At 35.0% G+C, this 25,906-nt stretch overlaps 1 protein-coding gene across 6 annotated transcripts in view; it reads right to left on the reverse strand.

The window, feature by feature from the left end:
* Nucleotides 1-25,906, reverse strand: part of ECPAS (Ecm29 proteasome adaptor and scaffold) — a 163,586-nt gene that overhangs the window by 35,414 nt on the left and 102,266 nt on the right. For all 6 annotated transcript variants that reach the window (XM_069085306.1, XM_069085303.1, XM_069085304.1 and 3 more), the window contains 11 exons: nt 24,500-24,634; nt 19,933-20,095; nt 19,252-19,424; nt 16,231-16,332; nt 14,650-14,773; nt 11,728-11,873; nt 11,117-11,171; nt 10,164-10,278; nt 9,142-9,210; nt 7,801-7,918; nt 7,347-7,514 (listed from right to left, as the gene is read on the reverse strand). In XM_069085306.1, coding sequence (XP_068941407.1) covers nt 7,347-7,514; nt 7,801-7,918; nt 9,142-9,210; nt 10,164-10,278; nt 11,117-11,171; nt 11,728-11,873; nt 14,650-14,773; nt 16,231-16,332; nt 19,252-19,424; nt 19,933-20,095; nt 24,500-24,634 — 1,368 coding nt within the window. The remainder of the gene's footprint in view (nt 1-7,346; nt 7,515-7,800; nt 7,919-9,141; nt 9,211-10,163; nt 10,279-11,116; nt 11,172-11,727; nt 11,874-14,649; nt 14,774-16,230; nt 16,333-19,251; nt 19,425-19,932; nt 20,096-24,499; nt 24,635-25,906) is intronic.

Consider the following 25,906-nt stretch of genomic DNA (forward strand, 5'->3'; position numbering starts at 1 on the left):
TATTTGGCTGAAAAAAAAATGAAGACTGAGGAGAATGGGATCACTGCCACAGGATGGGACAAATGCAAATGTACTCATTTTTTTTTGGGGGGGGGAGGCAACTGGGGTTAAGTGACTTGCCTAAGGTCACACGGCTAGCTTTTGTGTTAAGTGTTAAGGCTGGATCTGAACCCAGGTCCTCCTGACTTCAGGGCCGTTGCTCTATTCACTGTGCCACCTAGCCGAAATGTACTTATTTTCAAAAAGAGAGGGGAACTTAAATTCTCTAGGTCAGCAAAGCTGACTTCAGTTCCTGACAAAACTCTAGAACATATTATACCAAAGAGATCATTAATGAATATCCAGAAAAGGAAAAAGTGATGATAAGAGTCAATACAGCTTCATCAAAAATAGACTAACCCAATTTCATTTGTTTGACAGGGTAGCTAGTTTCGTATATCAGAGGAATGCTTTACACACAGTATTATACACTTCAGCAAAGCATTTCAGTCTATGATGATATTTATCCTCAGGGACAATACCATCTATCCTTATGGACAACAACAATAGCTAGTATGCATATGTTTGCAAGTTGCTTTTTAGAATGGTTAGACCAATTCACAGCTCTGCTCACAGCATGCTAATGTGTTTGTCCTTTCACAATCTCTCCAGCAATGACTCTTCCCATATTTTGTCATCTTTGACAATTGCTGGGTGTGTGGTGAAATCCAACTTGTGTTTATTTCAATCTTTCTTACTATTTGCTTACTGGAACATTTCATGTAGTTATGAACATTCTGTGATTTTCTTTTGAGAACTGTCTGTTCATATCCTTTGACCACTTATCTACTGGAAAAAGGGTTTTGGTCATAAAATATTTGTGAGTTGTCAACCCAGCTTCAATATTAGACACAGGCACTGCTATAAAAATTGACAACAAAGATTTTATCTCATTTGACTGCTCCCCTCCTTATCCGAATTCCTTCAATGTTGTTCAAAGGTCTTTTAATTTCATGAGATCAGACTTATTTTTCTTTTCTTATTGTCCCATGTTTAAGAATTTCCTCTCTCCTCCTAGCTATGAAAAGTTATGATCTACTTTTAAAAATTATTTTTCAAGTCATGCCATTTTAAATTTATTGTAATGCTAGACTAATTTCCAGTTTTACCTATAATTCTTGTCATATAATGAGGTCTTCCTAAGTTACTGATATTTTCAAGCTTATTAAACACTGGTTTATCAACTTATTTCTAATTCTTTTTGGTATAGTATGCTCCAATGATCCATCTATTTTTTAACCAGCATCAAATCATTTTGTTGATTCCTCCTTCATAACATAGCTTGAAGTGTGCTTCTTTCCCTACTCCCTCTTGCATTCCTACTTTTAAAATGATTTCCTTTTATTTTTTTAGATCTTTTGTTCCTCCAAATTAATTTGTTTACCCTTGTAAAGTACTTATTCCTTTGGTAATCTAATTGGTTATGGGATTAACTCTGACAGTATTGTAATTCTTAATATATTGGCATAGTCCAGTCATGAAGACTTAATTATTTTTCTAGTTACTGAAGATTTTTTGCTGTATTTTGACAGGCTGACTTTCAGACATCTTATATATTTTATAGTTACTCTTTACGGTATTTTCCTTTCTATTGCTTCCTCTTGGATTTTGTTGTTATCATGTTAAAATGATGTTTATTTTATTGTAACTATCAGTTAGCTTTTCTGTTTATCCAATAATATTATCCAAGTAAATCAAAAAGTCTTCAACTAATAGGAATAATTTAATCTAATTTTTGACTATCATTATGCCTTTAAATTCTTTCTTATGCTATTAATGTATGATGTTACTATTTGTTATTGTTTCTACGATTTTATATTTAACCCATTCACTGTTAAGATTTCGTTAAGTTTTAATTAAATTTGTATTTGTGTTTTTGCTTTTGCTCCTTGGACTAGGTACTACTTTTATTGTAATATGGTCTAGAAAAAATGTGTTTAGTGTTTATGATTTTTTTACATTTATTTGCACCATTCTTATTCCCTAAACATGGCATAGTTTCATAAATAAGCCACACTGCATTGGAAGATTTTATATATATATTCCTTAGTGATCATATTCAAAAGATCCCATAAATCTTTTAGCTATAAATTCTCTGGCTAAGGTATCTATTTCCCTTTTATTTTTCTTTCTGGGTAGATCTGCCCCGCACCAAAAGAAGAATGTTGAAGTCTCTTACTTATATTATTATGTTACTATTGTTTTTATAATTTACTACAGTATATAGTTTTTATAATTTACTATGGTATATATAATATTATTGTTACTATTGTTTTTATAATTTAATTTTCTAACTTAGATCTTATGATATTTGACATATACTTGATTATATGCTGGCACATATTGATCTTGAATGTTTATGGTTCCACCTGCTTTTTTGATTCACTTTTCTAGTAAATTCTGTTGGAACTTCTGATTTTGAATCTATATATTTGTTTTTTTATGTTTCTTTTAAGCAGTAGTTGATGGGTTTTCTCACCCATTCTGTCTTTTTTTCTTTCATTTTATCGGCTTGTTCAGCCCACACTTAAAGTTATGAGAGTTAGATTTAAGGTTTCCTTGATTTTCTAGGATCACTTTTCTGAAAGTTTAAAAAAAAATCTCTTGTTGGTGATCACTTTGCCCTTCTGCTCATGTGTTTAAACTACGTGGACACAACTCTATCTCCGCGGGCTCTTCCCTCCGCCCCCTCGGGTTCCAGCTCCACTTGTCAGCTTGCTCCCTATGTGAACTAGGTTTTACTTAGGTGACTAATTTTTTTCCTCCCCTCCCTCACCTGCAACCCACAATGATGTCATAAATTCAAAATCTTTAATCCTCTTTCCTTCCCTCCCTCTCGTTAGTTTTTCCACCTTGTATCTTTTTTGTAAGAATTTCTTTTATATTCTTTATTTCTCTTCCATTTCTGTCAAACTAGACATTTTATTTTCTGATTAAGAATTTACATCCTTAATTATTCTTTATGTTCCTCGTGGACTTAGTTTCTCAAGTACCTGATTTGTACTCAATTTTTAACCAATTTCTATACTATTTTTAAAAATATAGATCTGGTTCCATGTCAGGTTTTTGCTGTTTTTGTCATTTATCACTCTTAGAAATATCAATTTGTGAGGGAAGTAATGTGGATGGAAGTAGTGTCCTATGGTAGAAATAACCCTGTGTCCAAATTCTAACACATTAGATTCTCCTCATGATTGTTTCTGTTCTCATTGGTTGTGACAGCTTCATCTTTGTGACAGTGAACCTTCCTACTATTCTGGGTACCCACTGCCCTTAGGAACTCACATGTCTTCTCTTGGGCCAGAATGTTATCCACAAAGGTACGATCCTCTCTGAGAAACATGGTCTTCCAATGAACCAACTTCTCCCAAATTAAACCAACACGAAATCCCTATGCCCATCAGAGGCACAGATCACTTCACTATGGGAATATTTTTCAAAGGGACCCCCTCTTCTCATTAAACCAATTTTAACACTTCTGCCTCTGCCATTTCTTCTATATTTCTTCAGCCCTTCTTTGTGTAGAGACTAAAGCCTTTGTTTTAGTTCACCCATGCACTTGAAAGGTGTTTAGGATCTACTAAGTTCTCCCCTTTTATGCACCCACCTACTCTGGAATTTTGTCCCACTAAATAACTCAAGTCATCTCTAAGGGGGTTTCTGGGCTTCATTCCATGGGGTTCCAGTTCTGCTCTTCCACCTACACTTCTCTTTTCCTTTTAAATTCCATTTACAGATTTATTCCCTTGGGTACATTTTTCATCTTAAAGGTCAGTTTTTCATTTTTTAAAATTAACCTCTCTACATGGTATAATTTACTTCATGTCTTATTCTTTCTTTAGTAATTATACTTATTTACCTTCCTTTTAATCTTTATATATTTACTTATGTGTTTGCATATTGACTATTCTGTTCATGTCTTTTTATTTTAATTCTGCAAGTATCTCCTCTGTTGAATGTACATCTTTTTTTTCTGATGAATAGTTCAGGCTTGCAATATCTGTCATTTTTGGTTGCAGTTTTGAGTTTCTTTGCTTTGTGCAACTAGTGGGTAGAGAATAATTATGTGTCATTCAAATTTACCTTCCTTAACATTTATATTTTTTTTAAAAAAGCAATCGGGGTTAAGTAACTCGCTCAAGGTTACACAGCCAGTTATTTCTGGGTGTGGTGCTAAGTATCTGAGCCTGGATTCGATCCCCAGGTCATCCCGACACTGGGGCCTGGTGTTCTTATCCGCTGAGCCACCTGGCCGCCCCTAAGCAACTGGGGTTAAGTAACTTGCTCAAGGTTACACGGCCAGTTATTTCTGGGTGTGGTGCTAAGTATCTGAGCCTGGATTTGATCCACATGTCATGACATTGGAACCGGTGCTCTTACTCGCTGTGCTACCTGGCCAACCCCAAAAAGCTTCTTTTCTTTTTCTTTTTTTGCCTTTTGGAGGGCAATTGGGGTTAAGTAACTTGCCCAAGGTTACACAGCTAGTATTTTTGTGTGGGTGTTAAATGTCTCAGGCCGGAACCGAACTCGGGTCCTCCTGACTCCAGGACCAGCGCTTTACTCACTGCGCCACCTAGCCGCCCCAACATTTACATTCTTTATCATTAGAACTGTTACACTTAACCATTATATATCTCAAAATCTGAATAACAGAGCTTTTTCCTGCAGGTGGTTAGATTTTTTCATTTAGTGCTCTGTATTCCATATTCAAAACTTCTGGGAAGTTTTCTTATATTATTTTCTGCATTGCAGTGTCCAAGATTTTTATTTGTCACATTCCTCTGGGAGGCCTATGGTCTCTAAAGCTGTCTCTGTGCATCTGGTATTCAAGAGCAATGGCTTTGGCTTGCACAGACATCATGTTTTTTTTTTAAATAGTATTGCCTTTTGCTTTTCTTCTGCCAGATTTTTTCCCACTCAAGTACTTCTGCATTGCAAATTTGTTCATTTCTTTCTTGCTTCTTTTCAAGTCGATTCATTTTTTTCTAATCTCAAGTATTTTAAAAACTGTATTAAAAACTTTAACTTCTGACACATATTCATTCCACATATCTCTTCTTACGGATTTCATTTCTTTTTTGAACTATTTAGGAATTTCTTGTTCTCTTGGGATTCCACAGTATTCTTTGTTTCATTAAGCATAAGTTTACTTGGTTTTATAATACTTGTTGAGGATTTAGTAAACTGATCCTTCTAGTTTTAGTGTCCCTTTGTTGATTTATTTTTATTGCATTTTCTTCCTCTTTTCTGAAATGTTTGCTGTTTTAGTCTTTTTTTCTTATACTCCCTTGGCCCTTGCTCCTTTAAAGACTGATACACATTGAAGAATGGAATGCAAAGCTGCCTCAGTCTTCTCCTAAACTTTATGGTTCATCAGTTTTGGTGCCTGCCCTAAATTGTTTCTAGGGGGATAAGACTAACCTTAGCTGTGTTTCACATATTTTCCTGTAAGTCTGGTATTTGCCATGTATCTATAGAAAGTTAACTTTAAAAAAAATTTCACTGACCGACACTAAATGAGATGTAAAATTGGGAGGTAGATGATCAGAGGAAGTTTTTTATCAATATCAAGGAAATATTACAGGTAAAAAGAAAAATTATTCCTGATTAATGGGAAAGTTCTCCAAATATTCTTTTTATGGAGCTTTCATAATAATTTCAATGTATCTACAGTACCACCATTGAATTAAAAACAATATTTCTAAATGTTTACCATGTGCCAGGCATAAATTTGTCACAAATGTTTCTGATAAGTCTGCCATCTGTTGATGCAAACTTAAAAGGCTAACATCTAATAAATAATTGTTTAAAAGCTAGGAACTAGAAGTTCCCAGTAGAAACATGAATGATTATTTAATATACTAAGTGATATAGAATGAAGAACAGAACTGAAACATACACAGTGAAGATAACAATGTATAAAAGTATAATGGTCTCAAAACCCACAAAAATAATTAACAGAGAGTTCATTATAGGTCACAGAAGCCAAAAGAATATTTTTATTACCATAACATAAACAGTAATATAGCATAATAAAGTATATGTTATGGAGTCTGAAGTTTCAATTGTGAACTTCTTTATTCTCCCAAGTATTTTTGTTCTTTGCTGCTACTAAAATTGAAAAAAGGAAAAAGATATTTTAAAATTCAAAAGAATTTTAGCTGGGTCCTATTTTCTCCATGTGGAGGGAATAACCCATACCTATGTAGTTACAGATCCAAAATGTCAAAATAGTATTTTTTAACTTATAAATATCTTTAATTATACCTGAAAATTGTTTCCTCCTGTGACCCTCAATAAAAAAGTGTCCCACAACCCTGCTATACAGCATTTATTTTCCATAATCCATTTGAATTAAATAGCATTCCATGAATAAAAGTCATAGCACCATAACTTCCTAACCTATAAAAAAAAAAGGAATGTGTTATTGTTATAGGGAAGATTTTTCATGTAGTGCCGCTCTAAATTAGTAAAGAAACTGAAGGTCAGATAATATCACTTAAAATTGAGCAACACATCTGCTCTCATTTACTTTTCTTTAGGTTTGATACAGAAAGTAGGCATTCAGTATACTAAGCCTCAAATTTAAAACTATGAATCTATAATATAAAGGCCGTAACATCTAACAAAATTTTTAACTAGCTAGGACAGTCGATTAGTCTGGCATAGTATCATCTGTTTTATGCAAAAAAGGCCTGTTAGGTTTTTAAAGTGCTTTTGAGTAGCTTTAAAGCCTATATATTAAAGAGGAAATTTTTTTGTACAGTTGTGTTTCTATAGTACATAAGGGAAAGGACTGCAAGAATTTTTTCAATGATAATTTAAAATTATAAATCTTAATGGGTAAGTGCCTATGAAGTGATTTTCGATACTGGAACAGAGGACTGCCAGTTGTTCTTAAGAGTCAAAATCTAGGACAAGGAACCAAGGAGAGTAGTACATATTTATGGAGTACTGTAGGGCTTACAAAGAAATTTCTTCAAAGAATCCTGTGAAATAGAGACAAGTACTATTAACCTCATTTTATAAATAGGGAAACTAAGGCTTAGGGAGGTAATGTGAATGGCCCATGGTAAGCGAGCTAGGATTCCAATCCAGATACCCTAAATTCAACTCCAGAGTTGAATTCCATTAAATCAGGCTGCCTCCCACATGGCATACTCCAAATCTTTATTATCCCTTAACTATTTTCCTACCTCTTTTAACAAATGTTTGTTGGGTCAATGAATCAATCTAAAATATTGTGCTAGGGAGATGAGGGACATAAAACATTTAACTCGTACAGAAATTAGTACATAAATACTTGCCACAGATTTGTCAGTGACCAGTGCATCCCAAATACTGGTCATAGCTTGACGGATTCCAAGATTTGGATCAAACTGATAGCGATAAAGACGAGGGACTAGTTGAGGCAGGAAAGGAGCCAGCTGTTCACCTGCTTTAGTAGCAATCACATTAAAGCCAAAAGCAGCTCCCTAAAAGAGACACATAAAAAAAGAGTTTTATGCTAAAGTGAATCACAAACTTTTTTTAACCCGAAAAGACACACCACTATAAATACACCCCCAAGATCTTACATCTACCAATTTTCAAATAACAGTAGCCTGAACTACTGTTTTTTCCTGAACAATATTTGAAGGCAACAAATAGCATTCTAGTCAAGTGTTTCTTTGGAAAATACACAGCACCTTAATTGTCAATGTAGCAGATTGATCTTAGAAGAAAATAAAACTGTTTTATTGTAAAAGAGCAGCAGCTTACCTTTCTAGAGTTCCACATGGCATGATGGTTGGCTAAATTCATAAATTTATAGACAAGATCTGGTTGACTAAGATCACTTGCCAGGGAACAAAGCTCTTTATAGGTGGAGAGTCCCTGACTTGGGAAACACAAAACAAAAAACAGTAATCCATTTCTCATCATTTATTATTTTTTTAAAATCTACTTATGTCATTAATATTGCAAACGCTATATGTATAGTTTGACATATATATAATTTATTATGTATATTTTAATTATATATATATATGCGCACACACACAGTTCATCAAAAACACATTTCCTGAAATTTGCAAAAATGGAGTTTGGGTTAAAAACAATGAAGCTTTCACAATACTATTTTATCCCAAATCCATTACAGTTCAATTAAAATGAACAATTCAGCTATAGAAAAAGCATTTATCAATACTACAGGAAAATATAAACAATTCAATTCATTAGAGTGTCAAAGAAAGCATTTTTCTTATTAGTTTCAGATATAGTGTATATTAAAAATTAAGCTATAAAAGCAGCTCAAGAGAGAATTAGTAGAGTGGGGGGCTAGGGAAAAGAAGAAACAAGGTAGAGAAGAAGCCCTACTGAGAAGACAGCAATTAGACTGAACAATCAGGCACAGGAGGAAAGGCTGCCTGTTTGGGGTAAGCTATGAGAACAGCTGGGTTATGAGAGAATTTCAAGAACAGGAAAACAGTGGAGAATGAATTTCTGCAAACTTTGACCTGGTTTTTCTTGATGCTGCAACACAAAATGAGGTAGGGCTACGAGCAAAGCAGATTACTACCAGTAAGGAAATAGTAAGGAAGAGACTGGTGAATAGTGAAAGAGACATGGACAGGGCTGCAGTTTCAGCTAAGCAGGGCTCTAAGAAGAGAAACAGCAGCACAAATACAACAGATTGTTTAGAAATTAAAAGAGGACTGAAGTTGAGAGGAAGAGGATTATAAAATTTTATTTTATTTTTGGAGGGGGGAAGGCAGGGCAATTGCGGTTAAGTGACTTGCCTAAGGTCACACAGCTAGTTCTGTGTTAAGTGTCTGAGGCTGCATTTGAACTCAGGTCCTCCTAACTCCAGGGCCAGTGCTCTGGGCCTAACTCGGGCTGTTAATAAACTGCGCCACCTGGCCACCCCAATTACAAAATTTTAAATGGAGTACTGGTGGAGGTTTAACTGCATGACAAAAGAGCATATATAGAACAACTTTAGGAGTATCCTATTCTGCTAATGTTTGTGGAATTTTAAAGAAACAACAGGTACAAACCTGTTTACAATGAAAAATGATAATATTTAGTTAAAAAGATTAAATTCTATGCTATCAGACTTACCCATCCGGTGTTTTGCCAAGGGATACCCCCTGGAATACCACAGTCTCACCAGAAACCTCATGCTTAGTTCTAGAATGAAAATAGAATTGGCTTCAGATTTTTTCCCCCCATACTGGTTAGTCTATTAATTAATAAGGGGGTTCTTTCAAATCAATGTTTCTTGATTGTATTGCAGCAAATACTTTTGACTGCTTCCTATGTACGAGATCTACAAATGTTAATATACAATTTTTATTTGACTAATCAGCTCTAAAAAAAATACTGAATGTTTGTCTCTTTAAAAAAAGGATTCCATTAAAAACTACACTGAACTGTAGACTACTGAGAATAAACATTTTATATCGAAGAAAGACAGAATACAGTGGATACCAAGAGTCAAAATCATTGTCCTTTCTTACATTCTCTGATACAAACTATAGGGGCACAACTGCTCTAACACAGATGGCAAGATGCCATCTTTTGGAGTCATTTTCTGTTTACTTGCTCTCTACCATTCAACTAAGTTTAATTATTGCATTTTTCCAATCCAATGTTCTAATCTTCCCCAGTAGCAACTGATTCCTTTTACTTTTGCCTTTTCCTCTAGCAAACAATATTAACTGCATATTTCTACTTGGTAATAGTTAAAGTGTTTTAGATAGCATAATCAAAGTAACTTGGAAATTATGCAACATACACTGAGAGGGAACAGTTCAATTCCCCACTTTCAGAAAACATTCTGTTTTTGCATTTTTTCATGCCAGAAACATTTGGAATTTTATTAGTATAACTCCCCAGACCTTCCTCCAGAAATGCAGATAGAGTACCTTCTCTTTAACTTACATTCTTAAGAGATTTGCCTGCTTAGGAACTGACTAGCAGAGGGTCATTCAGTCAGTAGTTGTCACAAGCAGGACTTGAACCATAGGTCTTTCTAATACTGAGCCTATCACATAACAACACATTTCCCTTGTAAGTATCTGCATATCAAGCATGCTCACATCTCCTCTGTGCTCAGTCTGAGATACTCAAGTTTACTTCACCTTTTCCCAGTCATCAATGTTTCCACAAGTGTGGACACCAGTTCCTGCTGATCTTGTTCACTGCCCAGTTCATAAACCAAACCAAGGCCTTTTGAAGCCACATCCTGGCTGAGTTCTACAAAAAATTTGGACAGAGTAATGTTATTTTATAGATGTTAATAGTACATTAAATGCATATTAAAATGTTATTTAAATAAGTTGGTAACTAGTCATAATATATCTGAATATACAGTATTACACTATAATTGAGTTCCCTGTCATCCAAAAGCATTTGTCTGCCTGATTAGCATATGGGATTCTATACTGGATACATAATGAGCACCACATATATCCAGTGTCTCTGGAAGCTCAGAATCGAAGATAACATTGACACGAACATATGTGTATTATATAAAAACCCAAATCATTATACTTTGAAACAAATATCTATATCCTAAGGAAATGAAGATTTTCACCCAGCTTTAACTTGACCATTTCCATACAAAAATTAATTTGGAAAAGTATATGTAAAAGAAACTATTCATGAAGGTCAAGAGAAACATTTTGCACTCCTTTTCCTCTCTCATTTTCTTATAAAAACACATCTGCAGAATAAAAGACAAAGGCCACTAGAATTACAAAGTAAATAATCAAAATCAAAATTTAAATTTTTACTTTAAGTGCAAGGGTGATGACTGAATTTTCAATTTAAAAACTAATCATTTTGAAACAACTTCTCTAACCCTAACCCTTCTAAAAGAGCAAGTTTTACAGAAAAAGTAATTTTTTTTCTATAACACTTAGCTTTGTTATCAGTGTATTCGATTTTTTTATTCTATTTGCTTTTTAGAAATACAGATAAAAATGATTTTCTTTTCCTCTTTAATTTCTATCTTGAATTTGGGAAAAAATATTAATTATAAAATATTTCTTTAAAAAGAATGAATGAAAGCCTACATTTATCAACTACTTACCATCATTATCTGACAGAATTGAAACAAATGCACTTTGAATTTCCTTGAGATGAGACTGGAAGAAAAAAATGGACTTTACTTGCTGGTACATTAACCTTCACTCAAACATTATTCCTAACTTTCAGGATTGTGGATGATTTAGGACAATGCCAAATGTCTTAGTACTGTCCAATCTAGACATATAACCTTGAAGCAACGTCTAATTAAACTAATGTGCAAGATTATAGAGGCAAGACACTACAAGACACTACTTAGATAAGTGTTCATCTTGTCATTGTACTATCCTGCATTTCCTCCTCTCTCTTTCTTTAAAACTTCTTATTCCTAACTCTACCAAATTCTTTTTCCTTATCATCTTCTTCGAATATAAGTCTACCTTCAAGATTTCAGAAGTCTATCAAAATACCAGGACCTTTCCCTTCCTTACTTCAAGTCCATCTTCTGACATAGTTTATTGTGACTGATTAATGGCCTCTATCTCATTGTCCTTTTTTATCTTAAAAATAAAACACTGTGACCCATCTATATACTTCTAAATTAGAAATATCACATTTGGGTTTCAGTAAAGTTGCTCATATTTCTAGCTTACAATGATGGATAATGCTGCTTACCTTGATTTCTTTATGACTACTCAGCTTCTTCACTAGGGAAAGGAGCCAGATGCAGGCAGCCTGCCTCACGTGAGGGACGGGGCTGATGATGTGCTTATTTAAAATCAAGTCCAACACCCAGGGAACCACATCATTCACTTTGGCCTCTATTGGATGTGAACATTGTAGAGATGGTGTAAAATAGACAAAAAATAGAAAAAATATTTTAACTGTTTTAGCTATTCTCTATATTCCTTATGAAATAAAATGAAGTTGAAGGTAACACTGTCTTGTAAATTCTGATCCTTAGAATGATCAGTTATTTCACTGGTGTGGGTACATACTCTCTTGCATCAAGACAATTCACAGCACTTCATAATCTTTTCAGTATAGCAATGACTAAAAATAATTCACCACACGTAGCCACCATTATGGGACTGGGCTTTCTCACACTTTGTTAGACTGATGTTCAAATGAGGGACACACAGTCTATCACTGGGTTCTTCTTGCGTGAGCTCCATACCACCACTTTGGCCAGTTAGTAAAATGCCTCACCCTCACCCATTCTTAATTCCTCTGAAATTAAATCCAAACTAGGAAAGAGCAAACCCTCTTCTCTAACCCATACTGCCTTTTCTCCCGTCTCTGTCCAACACAATCTAATTCCCCTCTCCGAGTTCCATTCCATATCTGAATGCACTTGGTCCACTTGATCCTCTAGAATTCTGCCTCTATAATCAAAAGAACTTCCCTTAATTTTAGACCTTTTCTGGCTCTCACCTAGCTCTGCTTGTATCCCTGGCCTTCCTTTTTTTTTTCCTATTTGCAAATTTGCTCATACCCATTAACTCAAAGGGCCCAGAGGTATAACCTGAATATTTCTTGCTGACTTATTAAATGATTAAGATCAATTACTGCCTTCCAAAATAATAATCAATTCCTGAAAAAATTATGAGAAACTCTTTTAAAGTACAGAAATGTCTCTGTTTCATAAGTGGAAAGAATTTACTCCATTCTTCAATGTGGGATGGAAGAGGAAACCATATTACTCCCAGGGGAAATCTAGTTATGTGCCAAGAATGCTCTGTGTAAAAGGTACTTGGAAACAGATTCTCTGGTTAAAACAAAATATCTGATTATTCCCCTTTCCTAAGTGGCAGATGTGAAATGGATATTTGTATATAAAGCAATTTTTAAAGAGTATAAAGAAAGAACATCACTACTTTCACAGCATTGATCATTTTTCTCTTTCTACCTTGGTATTCTAATGTTGGCTTCTCAGATACCTTTGTTTCCTCTACATCTAAAATGACTTCCTCTAACTTTACATTCTCATGGTTTCAACCACCTCTAGTATGACTGTCACTGTGCAATCTATAGAAATTAAGAATACAGGGTATAATCCTGAAAAAGAATCATAGAGACATTCTAGTCCAAACTCCTCAATTTATACATTAGAAAACAGAGCTAGAAAAGTTAAATGATGCCTAGGTCACACAGGTGACTCACCTTCACTTGATAATTATTATCATCCAGTTTATAGTATTTCCACATTTGTGTACTGATGATACTTGAAATTGAAGTGGGGAGTAGAAGGGGGTAAGAGACATTTTATCCATTCTAATCAGTAGTACTCAAAATCCACCAGATCCAAAAATTTGATTAGAATCATCTTTCTTTCACTTGTTTTCACAAATTCTAATAAATCCTACTAATTCTTCTTATAAAACACTTTTCCAAACTATGCCTTCTTTTTTTTTTTACCTTTTCCCTCAGGTTTTAAAACTTTATTTTAATAATTTTTTTAAAAGCTATATTCTCATAATAAAAAGCATCAGAACAAAAAACATGCTTATTTGCACTTCAGAGCTTGCCAGGATTTTGGTCTAAGTCTAATTTTATTTACTCTTTCTTAACTAGATTTACTGTAATCTTCCTCAGGTTTTTCTTTTATCACTGTGCAAGATCTTTTCATGCAATTAAAATCCAAACTAACCAGAAAAGTAAAAGAAAAGAAGCAGTTCGCCCTCAATTAGTGCCAGTGAGTTTTTTTATGCTGGGATGGCAGCATAGTCACTAAACTTCAGCTAGCCTCTTTGCATTTTACACAGATCAATGGCAAGGTACATAGCATAGTATACAGCAAATTCTGGAATGCATTATTTCATTACAATTCACCTGCTTGCTTTTCTTTTCCAATGGTTTCTTTTGCAGGCAGTGGATTTTTCTACTGTGTTCCCTTTCTTCAGTTTATACTTAGGGAATTTCTGAATCGTCACCACACCTGTTTTCTTAGAGATGTCTGCAGATGAAGCAGTGACAGGTAGGCTTCTGGCACTGCAGTTGCAACTCTGGATTTCTGTCCCTTCTTCTTCTTTTGCACAGCTATACACTGTTAGTCCAGGTCCCATCTCCAATGGACAAGCAACTTGCTACCTAGCCTCATGGCCTGTGCCCTTCTTTTAGCCCTATGTACTTAATAGAACAGCAACATAAAGGAGTATGGAAACCGTAACATTGCCATCAAACTTTGTGGAGATTTCCCATAGCCACCAATTCCAGGACTCTCCACTGATACTTACATGATTTCCTCCTTTGGAAACAGACACACAAAATGGAAGAACCCTAAAGCTGGGAGTTATTTTATAACACAGGCCTTTGAAAGCTTTCTGGATTGGTAATAAAACCCCAAACACACACAGATGTTTCAGCTCAAACATTAGTTAATTCTGTTATTTCAACTAGAAACTGAAAAAATTTGTATTCACATTAAAATCAAGTTTTTCAGTGTGCCAGCCTCAGTGGTTTTGCATACTGCTCAGGCCCTTACAATTTCCTCCTACATTGAAACCTGACATCCACACGCCAGTTTGGCTTTCAAAGCGAACAGAGAAAGAAAAGCCTCTGCCAGAGAAAAAGAAGCAGCTTTTGAAAAAGGCTCACCAGCAAGTGGTGCATACTCTTCTTCGGTGACCAGCCAGGCATCACGGGCAGCCACTGAACTCGTGCCAATTGCAGCACTAGTAATGGCTTCACCAACAGTAAACTGAAGTTCTATTTGCTTTGCCTAAAGAGGGAGGAAATAAGATATAACCATGATAGTTCTTGGAGTGAAGAGAGTGTTTGCCAAATGCAGAAGATGTTAAACCAACAATCCAACAAGGATTCCTATAGGATTAATATTCCCACAGGATATAGAGATACTAAAATCTTGTTTTCTCAATGTGTTTGATTTTCACCCCATTCCCTACGTCAGTTTCTTCTATCTTTATGAAATAATATCACTCTTTCCCTGACTGTGACTAAGTCCTACTTAGCATGCATTCATTTTTAAATTCAGAAGAGTCAAAGTAAAACTTTCTTCTTGGAACCTGAGCTATGTAGAGGGTTGCAAGTTAGACTTGTGAATCTAATCATATCAACAATTATACCAATTTCTGCTTCCTTTACCACTCTTTTTCTCATGTTGATTAGAATAAAGGTGGGGAGAGTCTGTAAGAGGCAGAGAGATACCAGAGACTTAATTTTAATCCTTTCTGGAAAAATCTTAACACAACTGCCACCCAAGAGTTAATTACTTAAAATAACTTCTAAAGATTATCTCCTGGCATACTGGTCACATTTCACTGTCAAAATAATTAGTTCAGGAGGTGGCTAGGTGGCGCAGTTAATACAGCACGGGTTCTGGAGTCAGGAGGACCTGAGTTCAAATGTGACCTCAGACACTTAACACAAAAAACTAGCCATGTTACCTTGGGCAAGTCACTTAACCCCAACTGCCCTCCAAAAAGCAAAAAAAAAAATTAGTTCAACCAAAAACCATTTAGTAAACATAAATTACACTCAATTTCTATAAAAATTCAAGAGACAAAAATCAGTATTTTTAAATATACAGTGTATAAAGCCAATGGGAAGGGAAAAACATAAAAAGTCATTTTAAATTTTAGTTGATGGCACTTAGTAACTTGAGAATTCAATGAAAATTCAATGAAATTGCTTAAAGGAAAAAAAGTTACATGAGTTTAGGTACTGATGTTTTTCTGTATATAAAAGCAAAATAAACTAGATTATCCAGATAATAATAGAGCTTTAATCAAATTTCCTTATGGACAATATTACCAAGATGGATTATCAAGATATCAATGAAAAAGTCAGATTGGGAGGTTTTAACCCTTTTTTGTCACTGACCACTCAGACAGTCTGGTGAAGCCTATGGGCCCTTCTCAAAAGAATATTTTTAAAAGCACAAAGATTATAAATTAAATCAGTAATATTTAAATCTAGCAATCAATAACTGACCCCAGGTTAAGAATTTCTTTAGATGGGGCGGCCAGGTAGCACAGAGAGTAAGAGCACCAGCTCCAGTGTCAGGATGACCTGGAGATCGAATTCCGGGCTCAGACACTTAGCACCCACCCAGAAACACCTGGCCGTGTAATCTTGAGCAAGTTACTTAACCCCAATTGCTTTAAAAAAAAAAAAAAGAATTTCTTTAGATGATTCAGAGTAGCACTTAAAATTTACCTCAACAGAATCCATGAGGCCTTGCAAAATGAGCTTCTGGTGAGGAAACTCTCCATCTCCAACTGGAAAATAGCCCAGTGTTTGGATTGCTCGTTCCTTCATCTAAAAGGAGAAATTATTTTCTTTTAAAAACACAATACAAGTTTTATTCTTAAATAGTTCGTTCAAAAGGGTAGTTTCCATAACTCTTATAAAGATGCCTCAAAATTCATTCCTAAGTACCCAATTTTACTAAGCTTGAATAACTCCTAAAACTTAATATAAAAAATTAGGTACATATTAAAGAAAAAGAGAAAAAAAGTGATACTTGTACTCTAGGTTTGCTGAACTAAAAATTTTGCTTTCAATCTTTTAATTTAAAGTTCAGAGCACGCATGCTGCAGTGGATTGTGAGTCAGCCTCAGTGCTAGGAAGAACTGGTTTCAAAATCCTGCCTCTGTATAGATGAACTGTGTGACCCGAAGATGAACTGCTCAGCACTCCATCAACTCTCTAAAACTGAAAGCTGGATACACAGTGGACTGAAAGCCCACTACAAAGTAGGTGGAGGTCTGTATTGGTAGGAGTTTCTTATTCCATTTAAATAAAAAATTAAGTAAAAAAAAATAAAACAATTAGGAATATGCCACTGTTATGTAACTGTTCTAATAGAGAATTATAATATGGTAATATTCATTATGTTTAACAGTTGAAACTACAGAAAGTTCATAAGAAGATTTATCCTCTTTCCATTATCATCATATTGAATCCTATTTTAGTTCATAATTTTTTATACTTTTATCTTTAGGTGTTTTTATTCTTATGAATACAGATTTAAAATCAAATAGTTCTTTAAAACTTTTTTTAAAATGCCAATTACTGTTTCTCTGAAACTCACTCTTAACAGTTAACTGAGACACAAACTTCTTAAAATAACCCATTTGGCTCCAGAAGCTAATTGGCCTAATCTAACAATATGAAGAAACAAAAATTTAGGCTTTTTTTTTCCTTTTTGGAGGACAATTGGGGTTAAGTAACTTGCCCAAGGTCACATGGCGTGTGTGTGTGTGTGTGTGTGTGTGTGTGTGTGTGTGTGTGTGTGTGACTCAGGTTCTTCTGACTCCAGGGCTGGCGCTTTCCTCACTGTTCCACCTAGCCCTCACCTAGGCTGTTTTTAAAATCTGTAGAAATCTCAAGTCTGAAGTCCTTCCTTACGAATGTACAAGCATGTTATCTACACTTGGTTTGCTCAAACTCATAATAGGAATCAGTTTTGTAAAACTAGTTGTATGTAGAAAATATGTTACTAATAACATCACAAATGCGTAAGATTCACTTAGTTCATTTCTCACTTGCTCCTTTTCACATAATGCATATCAGGAGGATGCTGGAGCTACAGGGGGACTTAAAGATTATGTTATCCAAATTGCTCATATGAAAGAAGAAAGCCTAAAAAAGGGAAAGTGACTTGTTCAACGTCTACTGCTAAGAGGCCTAAATTTCAAACCCAGGCACCCAGTGCTTTCTTGTTTTTTATCTTTAACTACAAAATGAATGCTTATTTATGCACTATTAATTTACAGGTCAATTTGATTCTTTAACTTTTACCTCTATCCAATGCCCACCAATTTATTGCTAAGTTCTACTGACTTTACCACTGCAATGTCTTCTTTTATGTTCTCCACTTTTACTGCAATCCTCCTATATCTCGGCCATCATTCCCTCTCACCTAGATTACTGAAAAAGCTTGCTTTCCAATGGAAAAAGCTTTCTTTCTACTTCTAAGTCCACTGATGATACAGTGAGTCCTTCCAATGCAGATGGAGTCATCTCACTCATACACCATTATGATCATGTCAGTTCTTTATTTTATTCTGTCTACCAAAGTAAAATCTCCTTTCCTTTCTTTCACAATCTGACTCTGACCTAAATCCAAATTAATTTCTTATATTCTTCTTTTCAAAATGGCTTAACCATAGCTTATGTGAACTATTCACAAATTGTGAACAGGAGATCACAAATATATACTGGGTGGTGAAGGGGTTCACTACCCCCCCTCCCACTTTCTCATCCTGCAGCTTCCCAACTCTGCCTTTGTTTGTGCCATCCCTCATAGCTAGAATGGACTCAGATGACTTTGGGGATTCTCTTTGGCTGTTCACCAAGCCTAGAATGCTCTCCCTCCTCTACTTCCCCTACTGACTTCCACTCAGCACAGTGCCTGGCACACAGCAGGCATTTAATAAATGTTTACTGAGTGATTCCATTCCCCAAATCCAGACACCATCTCTGACTGTTAAAATTGCATGCTTTATGGCTCAACTCCTCCATGAAGCTTTCCCTGATACCTCTAGAATAAAGTAATCTTTCCCTCCTCAAATTTCTTTTAGATACAGACACTGCCTCCAATGATATAAATCATAAACCACTTGTGCCTGTACCAACCTTGTCTATGTTCAATTCACTTTAGAGAGCTGGGATGAGTAGGGACAGTTTCTACTTAACAAACTAGAGACTTCCCTTGCCTTTTCCTCACATCATGAGAAAACAAATGCAGCATGTGAGATGACCATCTGTTATGACTTGCTCACATCAAAACAATAGGCCACCTTATCTTTCAGTCAGATGCCTGTGACAACATCCTGTATACCACTTCTGCTTTACAATTTCTTGCTGATGATGCACCGCAGCCTAAGTAAGCTCACCACATGTGCCTTCATTAACCTTGAATGCCAATATCAATTCTTCAGCAACTGTAGTGTTTTATGACTTATAACCATACAGCAACACTAGGAGAATGTTGGTATTAGTGTTAGCACCTTTGTTTCATGGAGAATCATGGGATCATTAAAAGAACTTTGTAGTTTCCCAAAGGTAATTCAGCTTAAACTCTTCCTCTTGTTTAATTCCAGGCCCAAGTTATTATTATTATTATTGGGGTTTTTTTGCAATGCATTGCCAACACTTACAAGTATATAATATAGTACATGACTAATAAAAATCATAGAACTTAACTGGAAATTTTAAAAATAACACTCTTGCCTTGTTTGTTTCTTTGCTAGAAGGTATTCTGTTGAGTAAACTTTCTACAAGATGGAGTTTGGTAAAGCCAGATCCCTCGTCGGGAATAGGGAGAGGGCCATTTCTACCAATTTCACCCAGGGCTGTACAAGCAGCAATTGCCAGGAGAGGAGAAGTGCTGTCCAAAAATGAACCTGTAAACATACATAAAAGAACATAAAGAGGATTTGTCCTCTTTGTGACCAAAGGAAACTGAGATGTATTTGAAAGCTGGTATTTGGCATCTTTTAAAAATGTACCAAATGTCTGATAATAGCTTTAAATGGACATACATGTTTTTATATTTTCAAAGAATTGTGTATCATGAGGGAATGGAGTACAGTGAATTTTTAACAGTTTCACTGTTCCAAACAACAAAACCTTCTAAGTGGATATCTCAGTGTGAAAAAATTATGAAAAGTAGTCGTGCATGCTGAAAGTAGAGTACTATTATAGCTAGTAGAAATACAGAATAACCTTTGGATAGAAACACATTTCAATTTAAATAAAAATTTTGTTGCTTCAAAACAGCTTTCTAGGAAAACAATGTACCTTTTTTTTAATAAAAGTGTCACGCCACAAAAGAAAAAGAAAATATCATTTAAAAAGATTTAACATTAACAATAAAAATGTAGTTGAATCAGAATAAAAAGTATCAATTACCTATTGTTTCAGTTGTACTCTGAATAAGCTGTTCTTGTTCTGGCAAAAATGCAGCATTAGTCTCTGTGTCTTGCAGCTCTGCCACTTTGGTTTTCTTTTTAGCCAAATAACGTCCCACTGTGAATCCCAAAGCAAGCAGGGATCCATGTTGTATTTCTGGGCTCTAAACGTGTCAACAGGACAGCATGTAATTGTCACATTTTCTCATAATTTCATTTTAATTATGCAAGTACATATTATGGCAACTCTTCGGATTATGGATCAATGGACTAAAGAATGGAAGTTCACCACAGTCATTTTTAACTTTACTAGCTTTTAATTAGACAGGCCTAAAGTACAAGTGTGATAAGAAAAATAAGGTATAATTATAAAATAAATTCTTCCAACATGAAGAAATCTAAAATAGATTGATTAATTATTGGATCATTTCAATAAGAGGTTTCTTTATGTAACAGAGCTAAGACTAACATCATCTGATTATGAGTCTTTGACAACATTCCACATGCAGCTACATGAGCAGGAATAGTACTGTCACAATTAAAATTAAGGCCAAGTGCAAAGTGTGAATTTACCAAGAAACAGGGTACCACCCTCATCATCAATAGCTAAGAATCTGAAATAGGGTTTGCAGATCATTTTTATAGAAAAAGGAGGATACACAGTAAAATGTAGCATCAAAGATCAGAAAAGCAATATAACTGTCTGGAGGATCAGGTATGTAGAGCTAGCAACCATCCCTCTTTCCATCTTGTTGGTGGCTAGGTTAGAATGACTGGTACATGGATAATAATTCAGACTTCCTTAAAGAACAGAGATAATAGACCAGACACTTCCTTAAAGGACCACTAGTGGGAGAGAGAACAGATTTCCTTGACATATAGACAACTGACTTCATGGAAAAACTGAACTTTTAAATTTAACCCAGAGACAATAAAACATGACACAGGCAGTTATAAAACTGTCAGTAGTAATACAAAATTAAATCAATTATGAAATAGAAACAATTTTTTTTAAGTGTCAAACTGCCAGGTACTTAACAGGTCAGGTCAAACTTATCAGTGCCTCAAATAAAATTCAAGGCAAAACAGTGAGAGCTATATAAAGGGCAGATATCACAAATATCGAAAAGGGCACAATCACAAATACGTGGGAAAAAAGCATGAAATGTTCATGGTTCCCTCTATTTGATCAGCTATTCAAGGATACCTAATTTAATAGGCTAAGACATCTTGCGTGGTCAATAGAAATGATTAGCAGAAGATTAACATGCTATTGTATTCTATTCTAATTCTTCTATTGTTGGCAGTTCATTTTATGTGTGTGGCCCCTATACAAAAACTATAAAAAGACAATCTAATAAAAAAAAAGGATAAGGTAAATGACAAGTATCAAATTTGCAATTATATTAAGAAAAAATGCACAAGAATTTTTGTATAGCAACAGCTACCGTGTTTTCCCGATAATAAGACACTGTCTTATTAAATTTTTTGGACAGAAAAACACCAGAGGGCTTATTTTCAGGGGAGGGCTTATTTTAATGAACATTGACAGCAATTTTAATAAACAGGTAAATGTGAACAAAAAAATGTACCTTTATTCAATAAGCAAATCACTGGGGAAGAACAGGATGACGCACTCACTGCTGCAGCTCTGATTGGATGCAGCTCCGAGCGCGGCGTGCGTTTCACTGGGGGGGCAGGAGGGACGGTGCATACAGAGGGTACCGTAATGTAGCGTGTAGCGCAGGGGATCTCAATAGGGCTTATTTTCGGGGGAGGGCTTATTTTAGAGGAATCTTACACAGTAAGGGGAGGGCTTATTTTCGGGAAAACACGGTATATCTAGCTATTAGGATCAATTCTTAACAATTCTAGTAGGATTACACTGCACTATGCAAAACAGGAGGGAGAGTCAAAGAAACACATCAAGCTCTCCACTAAAACTCAACCAAAAAGACCTAGAAAAATCACACAGATCGAATCCTGAGAGAGAAATCCAAGAAAAAGTCATAGTGAGTCATTTGTTCAGCCTAGGTTGATACCGGGACAAAGAGAGAGGTCTGTAGACCCTGGGGAAAGGGTCCAGCCAGAAGCATTTCTGTGCACAGGGAAAGGCTGTGTACCAGAGGAGGTCCCAGAGCCATATCAGGTCATCCCCAGAGATATTCTTGAGAACCAGGACAGCTTTGTCACCTACTACCCAATTCTTGGTCTCAGATATAGGGAAGAGTAAGGAAGGAACCTGTATATAGGGTTAGCCTTGAAAGTAAGAAGTCATGGAAGATCCTGGGAAATGTACTGAGAAACAGCAGTCCCCAAGGAACATAGCAGAAGCTCATTTGTAGCTTCTATCCCAGCCTGAAGCCAAAAGAAGAATAAGAAGGGTGGAAACAGCAGACCAAAGGGAAGAGCAGAGGTGCCCAGCTACTTGCTAATAGCTGAGTCCAGCAGCAGTTTACTGTTGTTCATACCCAAACTCAAGTCAGAAATTTGCAGAGATCAGACTAGGGAAAGTAGTAATCAGACTTTGTTCCAAATCACATCACTAAAAGCTTATAGGTTCCCAGCCTGAACTGTTCTTGTGAGCCTAGAATAACACAGCACTCAACTATAAAAAAACAGCAACAGGTTAGTGCAGGGAAGGTCTAGCCATTCCCTCAGAAATATGTAGAGCCTGGATTTAATATAAAATTCAAAAGCAGAAAATAAGATGGAAGATGGAAAATAATTTTTAAAAAAGAATCCCAACATAAACATCTATCTATAAGGGATGCAAGGATGCAAAAGCCACAAACCCAGCAGAGGAGAATGACATGTAAACATCTATAAGCAAAGGTCTCAAGAAAAACACATGGGCAAAAATTCAACTAGAATTCCTGGAAGAGAGGAAGCAAGTTAAAAAAAAAAAAGAGTTAATTTTTTTAATGAATTGAAATAAGACTGTTAGAAGAAAAAAAAAAACTAGTAAAGAAATGAGAATTATGGAAGAAAAAATTGGAAAGAGAATTAACAGCTTGGAATAAGAAGTATAAAATCTTGCCCAAGCAACAAACTAGAATATTAGAATAGATTAAATTAAAGGCAATGATTTCAACAATAAAAATTAAAACAAAGTCAAAAGACTTTTAAAACTCTAAGAAAGAGGCGGCTAGGTGGTACAGTGAATAGGGCACTAGCCCTGGAGTCAGGAGGATGTGAGTTCAAATCTAGTCTCAGAAACTTAACTTACTAGCCATGTGACTTTGGGCAAGTCACTTAACCCCAATTGCCCCTCCAAAAAAAAAAACCTCTAAGAAAATGCTAAGCTATCTCACAGCAAAAACTGACCAAGAAAATAGATTGAAGAGAAAAATTTATAAAAATCAGTGCACTGCCTGAATGCTATAACCAAAACAACAACAAACAGTTTAGACACAATATTTAAAGAAATCTTTTTTTAAAAAATCTTAGAACAAGAGAGCAAAGCAGAAACAAAAAGACTCAACTAATCACCTTGCCAAAAGTCTTCAAAATGAAAACTCTCAAGAACATGACATTATAGTCAACATCCAGAGCTTCTAGGTCAAAGAAAAAATACTGTTAAGTAGTCAGAAAGAAAGAATTCAAGTGCCAAGGAACCACAGTCAGGGTCACATAGGATTTAGCAGCCATCCCTAAAAGAGATCTCAGAATAAAAGATGAAGACAAAGGATATAGGCTTATATCCAAGAAAAACTTGCCCAGCAAAACTATGTATAATTCTAGAGGAAAAAAATGGACCTCTAATAAACTAGAGGACTTTCAAGCATTCCTGATAAAAAGATCAGAGCTGTGTAGAAACTCTCAAGTTCAAAAACAGGAGTTAAGAAAACCATAATAAAGGTAAAAGGAACAAATAATGAAACAGAATATGACAGAATATACTGGCAAATGTAGCAGTACAGCTAGTTTATAGCATGTCTGGAAGAGATTAAATTGTAAAAAGACTGAAAAGGTAAGAGGGGGCCAGGTTATTAAGAGCTCTGAATTCCAAACAAAGGATTTTTAATGCCGGGGGTAATAAGGAATGACTGGAGTTTACTGATTAATGGAATACCATGTTAAGTCTTGTGCTTTAGGTAAATCATTTTGGCAGCTATGAAAACATTCAATAATGTCACCATCAAAATGGCCACACAGATTATCTGAAGACTTCTTCATTTCAATTTGAGAATATCTTTTGGTACATTTTATAGAGGGATGGTACAGAGGAGAGAACAGCATCTGGAGTCAGACCACCTGAACTCAGTATCCTGGTTCTCTTAGGTCTGACTTTGGGCAAGTTAAGGAAGAAGGATTATATGACTTCTAAGGTCCATTATAGTTCTATGAATGTAAATTTTATATAAATGAACCTACATACATATTGTATGTATATGTGTGTGTGCACACACACATATACACACACACATGCCTGTTTTTTAAAACTCTTAAAATATGACAGGTGAAATACATTAAAAATGGATTTCTCAAAGTTTAGTTGGTAATTGATATGATCACAAATATACAATGTCACATATTAAAAAGAGTGAAAAACGTTGATTATTTACATGATTGTCCTTTGTAGTCTTCATAAGGTGCTGTATAGTTGATTTCAACTCATTTCCTGACATTGTGGATACCACCACTGAATAAAATAATGCCACCAATTCACGCATCTCTTCCTTATTAGTATTCATAAGACTCTGAAAACATACAGAAAAAGGAAATAAGAGATAAGACAGGTAAGAATTCATTACTGTGACACTAAGGTTTAAATATATTTTTATGAAACATAAGTACAAATGATTTGATATAGTATTATAGGTAAATTGTACTAGAAATGTGAAAATAAAAAGATCAAAAACAATAAGGTAAATGATACCTGAGGTAGTGTTCTGATCTGTTTGGTGCCTATAGGAAAAATAAGCATTCAACAATTTCTTCCAAGTGCAAGAATTACAATGACGTACTACCAAATAAGAGATTGTAGTACAACCTGATGACTGCTAAAGAACTTTTACACTATCAATTACCAAGAAGTAAAAACTTATTTAATCTTAAGTTATACAACAGATAATCTATAAAGCAAAAATCAGAGAAAATACTGAAAAACTAGAAATGTAATAAAAAAGAATAGAACAAAATAAATTTGAAAACATTTTTCTATTTTAACTACAAATCATTTCTTGGCCAGAAGTATTTTCCAATAAATACAGACACTATTTGACTAATGGGTAAGTAGGGTGCTTTAGGAAGAACGGAAATGGCCCAGGAGAGAGATGGCAGGTCAAAGCGACCATATTATTTATCAGTAGTCAGATTGGGCTTGTGGGTAGCCAATGTGTTTCCAAGCTATTTGACTCAGGGAGATTCAGCCTTAAAATACAGAAATTAATATATTTTTGAAAAAATAAAAGGTAGGGAGTTAGCAGATAGTGAAACAAGAAAAAAGTATCAATGAAACATTTTAAAAACAGATGAGAACTTAAGGAAATTCAAGAGAATATACCAATAATAAGGGAAATTGTATCCCTATCATGCCAAATATATTTTTCAAAAAACTTATTAAAAAAGTTGTTACACATACAATCTTTTTTTCTGATCTCTATATACCAGTATGTTTTATATTTGTTGTTTTAAGTTCATAATAAAAAAGAAAGCAAATTTAAAATAGAAACAGAAATCTTTTAAAACTTTCAACATGCTTTTTACAGATTTACAATGCATAACCCTATAAAGGCCTCACACTAAGTCATCTATTTCACTCTGACTCATTTTATTTCCCATGGTGACTGGCCAATATTTTCTTACCACCTAAACTCTTAATTGGATTCCTCTCCTACTACCACAGGGCAGCTACATGGTAGAGTGGTTAGAGAGCTGGGCACAAATCTCACCTCAGATACTTACACTGACTCCTTGTGTCAAAGATCCTTTGAATTCTGTCAGTATTTCTCAATATATTTTTCTTTTCC

The sequence above is a fragment of the Petaurus breviceps genome, unplaced genomic scaffold (assembly GCF_028583685.1).
Source record: "Petaurus breviceps papuanus isolate PSGF00001 unplaced genomic scaffold, PetGlider_PUasm1.0 175, whole genome shotgun sequence".
NCBI lineage: Eukaryota > Metazoa > Chordata > Mammalia > Diprotodontia > Petauridae > Petaurus > Petaurus breviceps.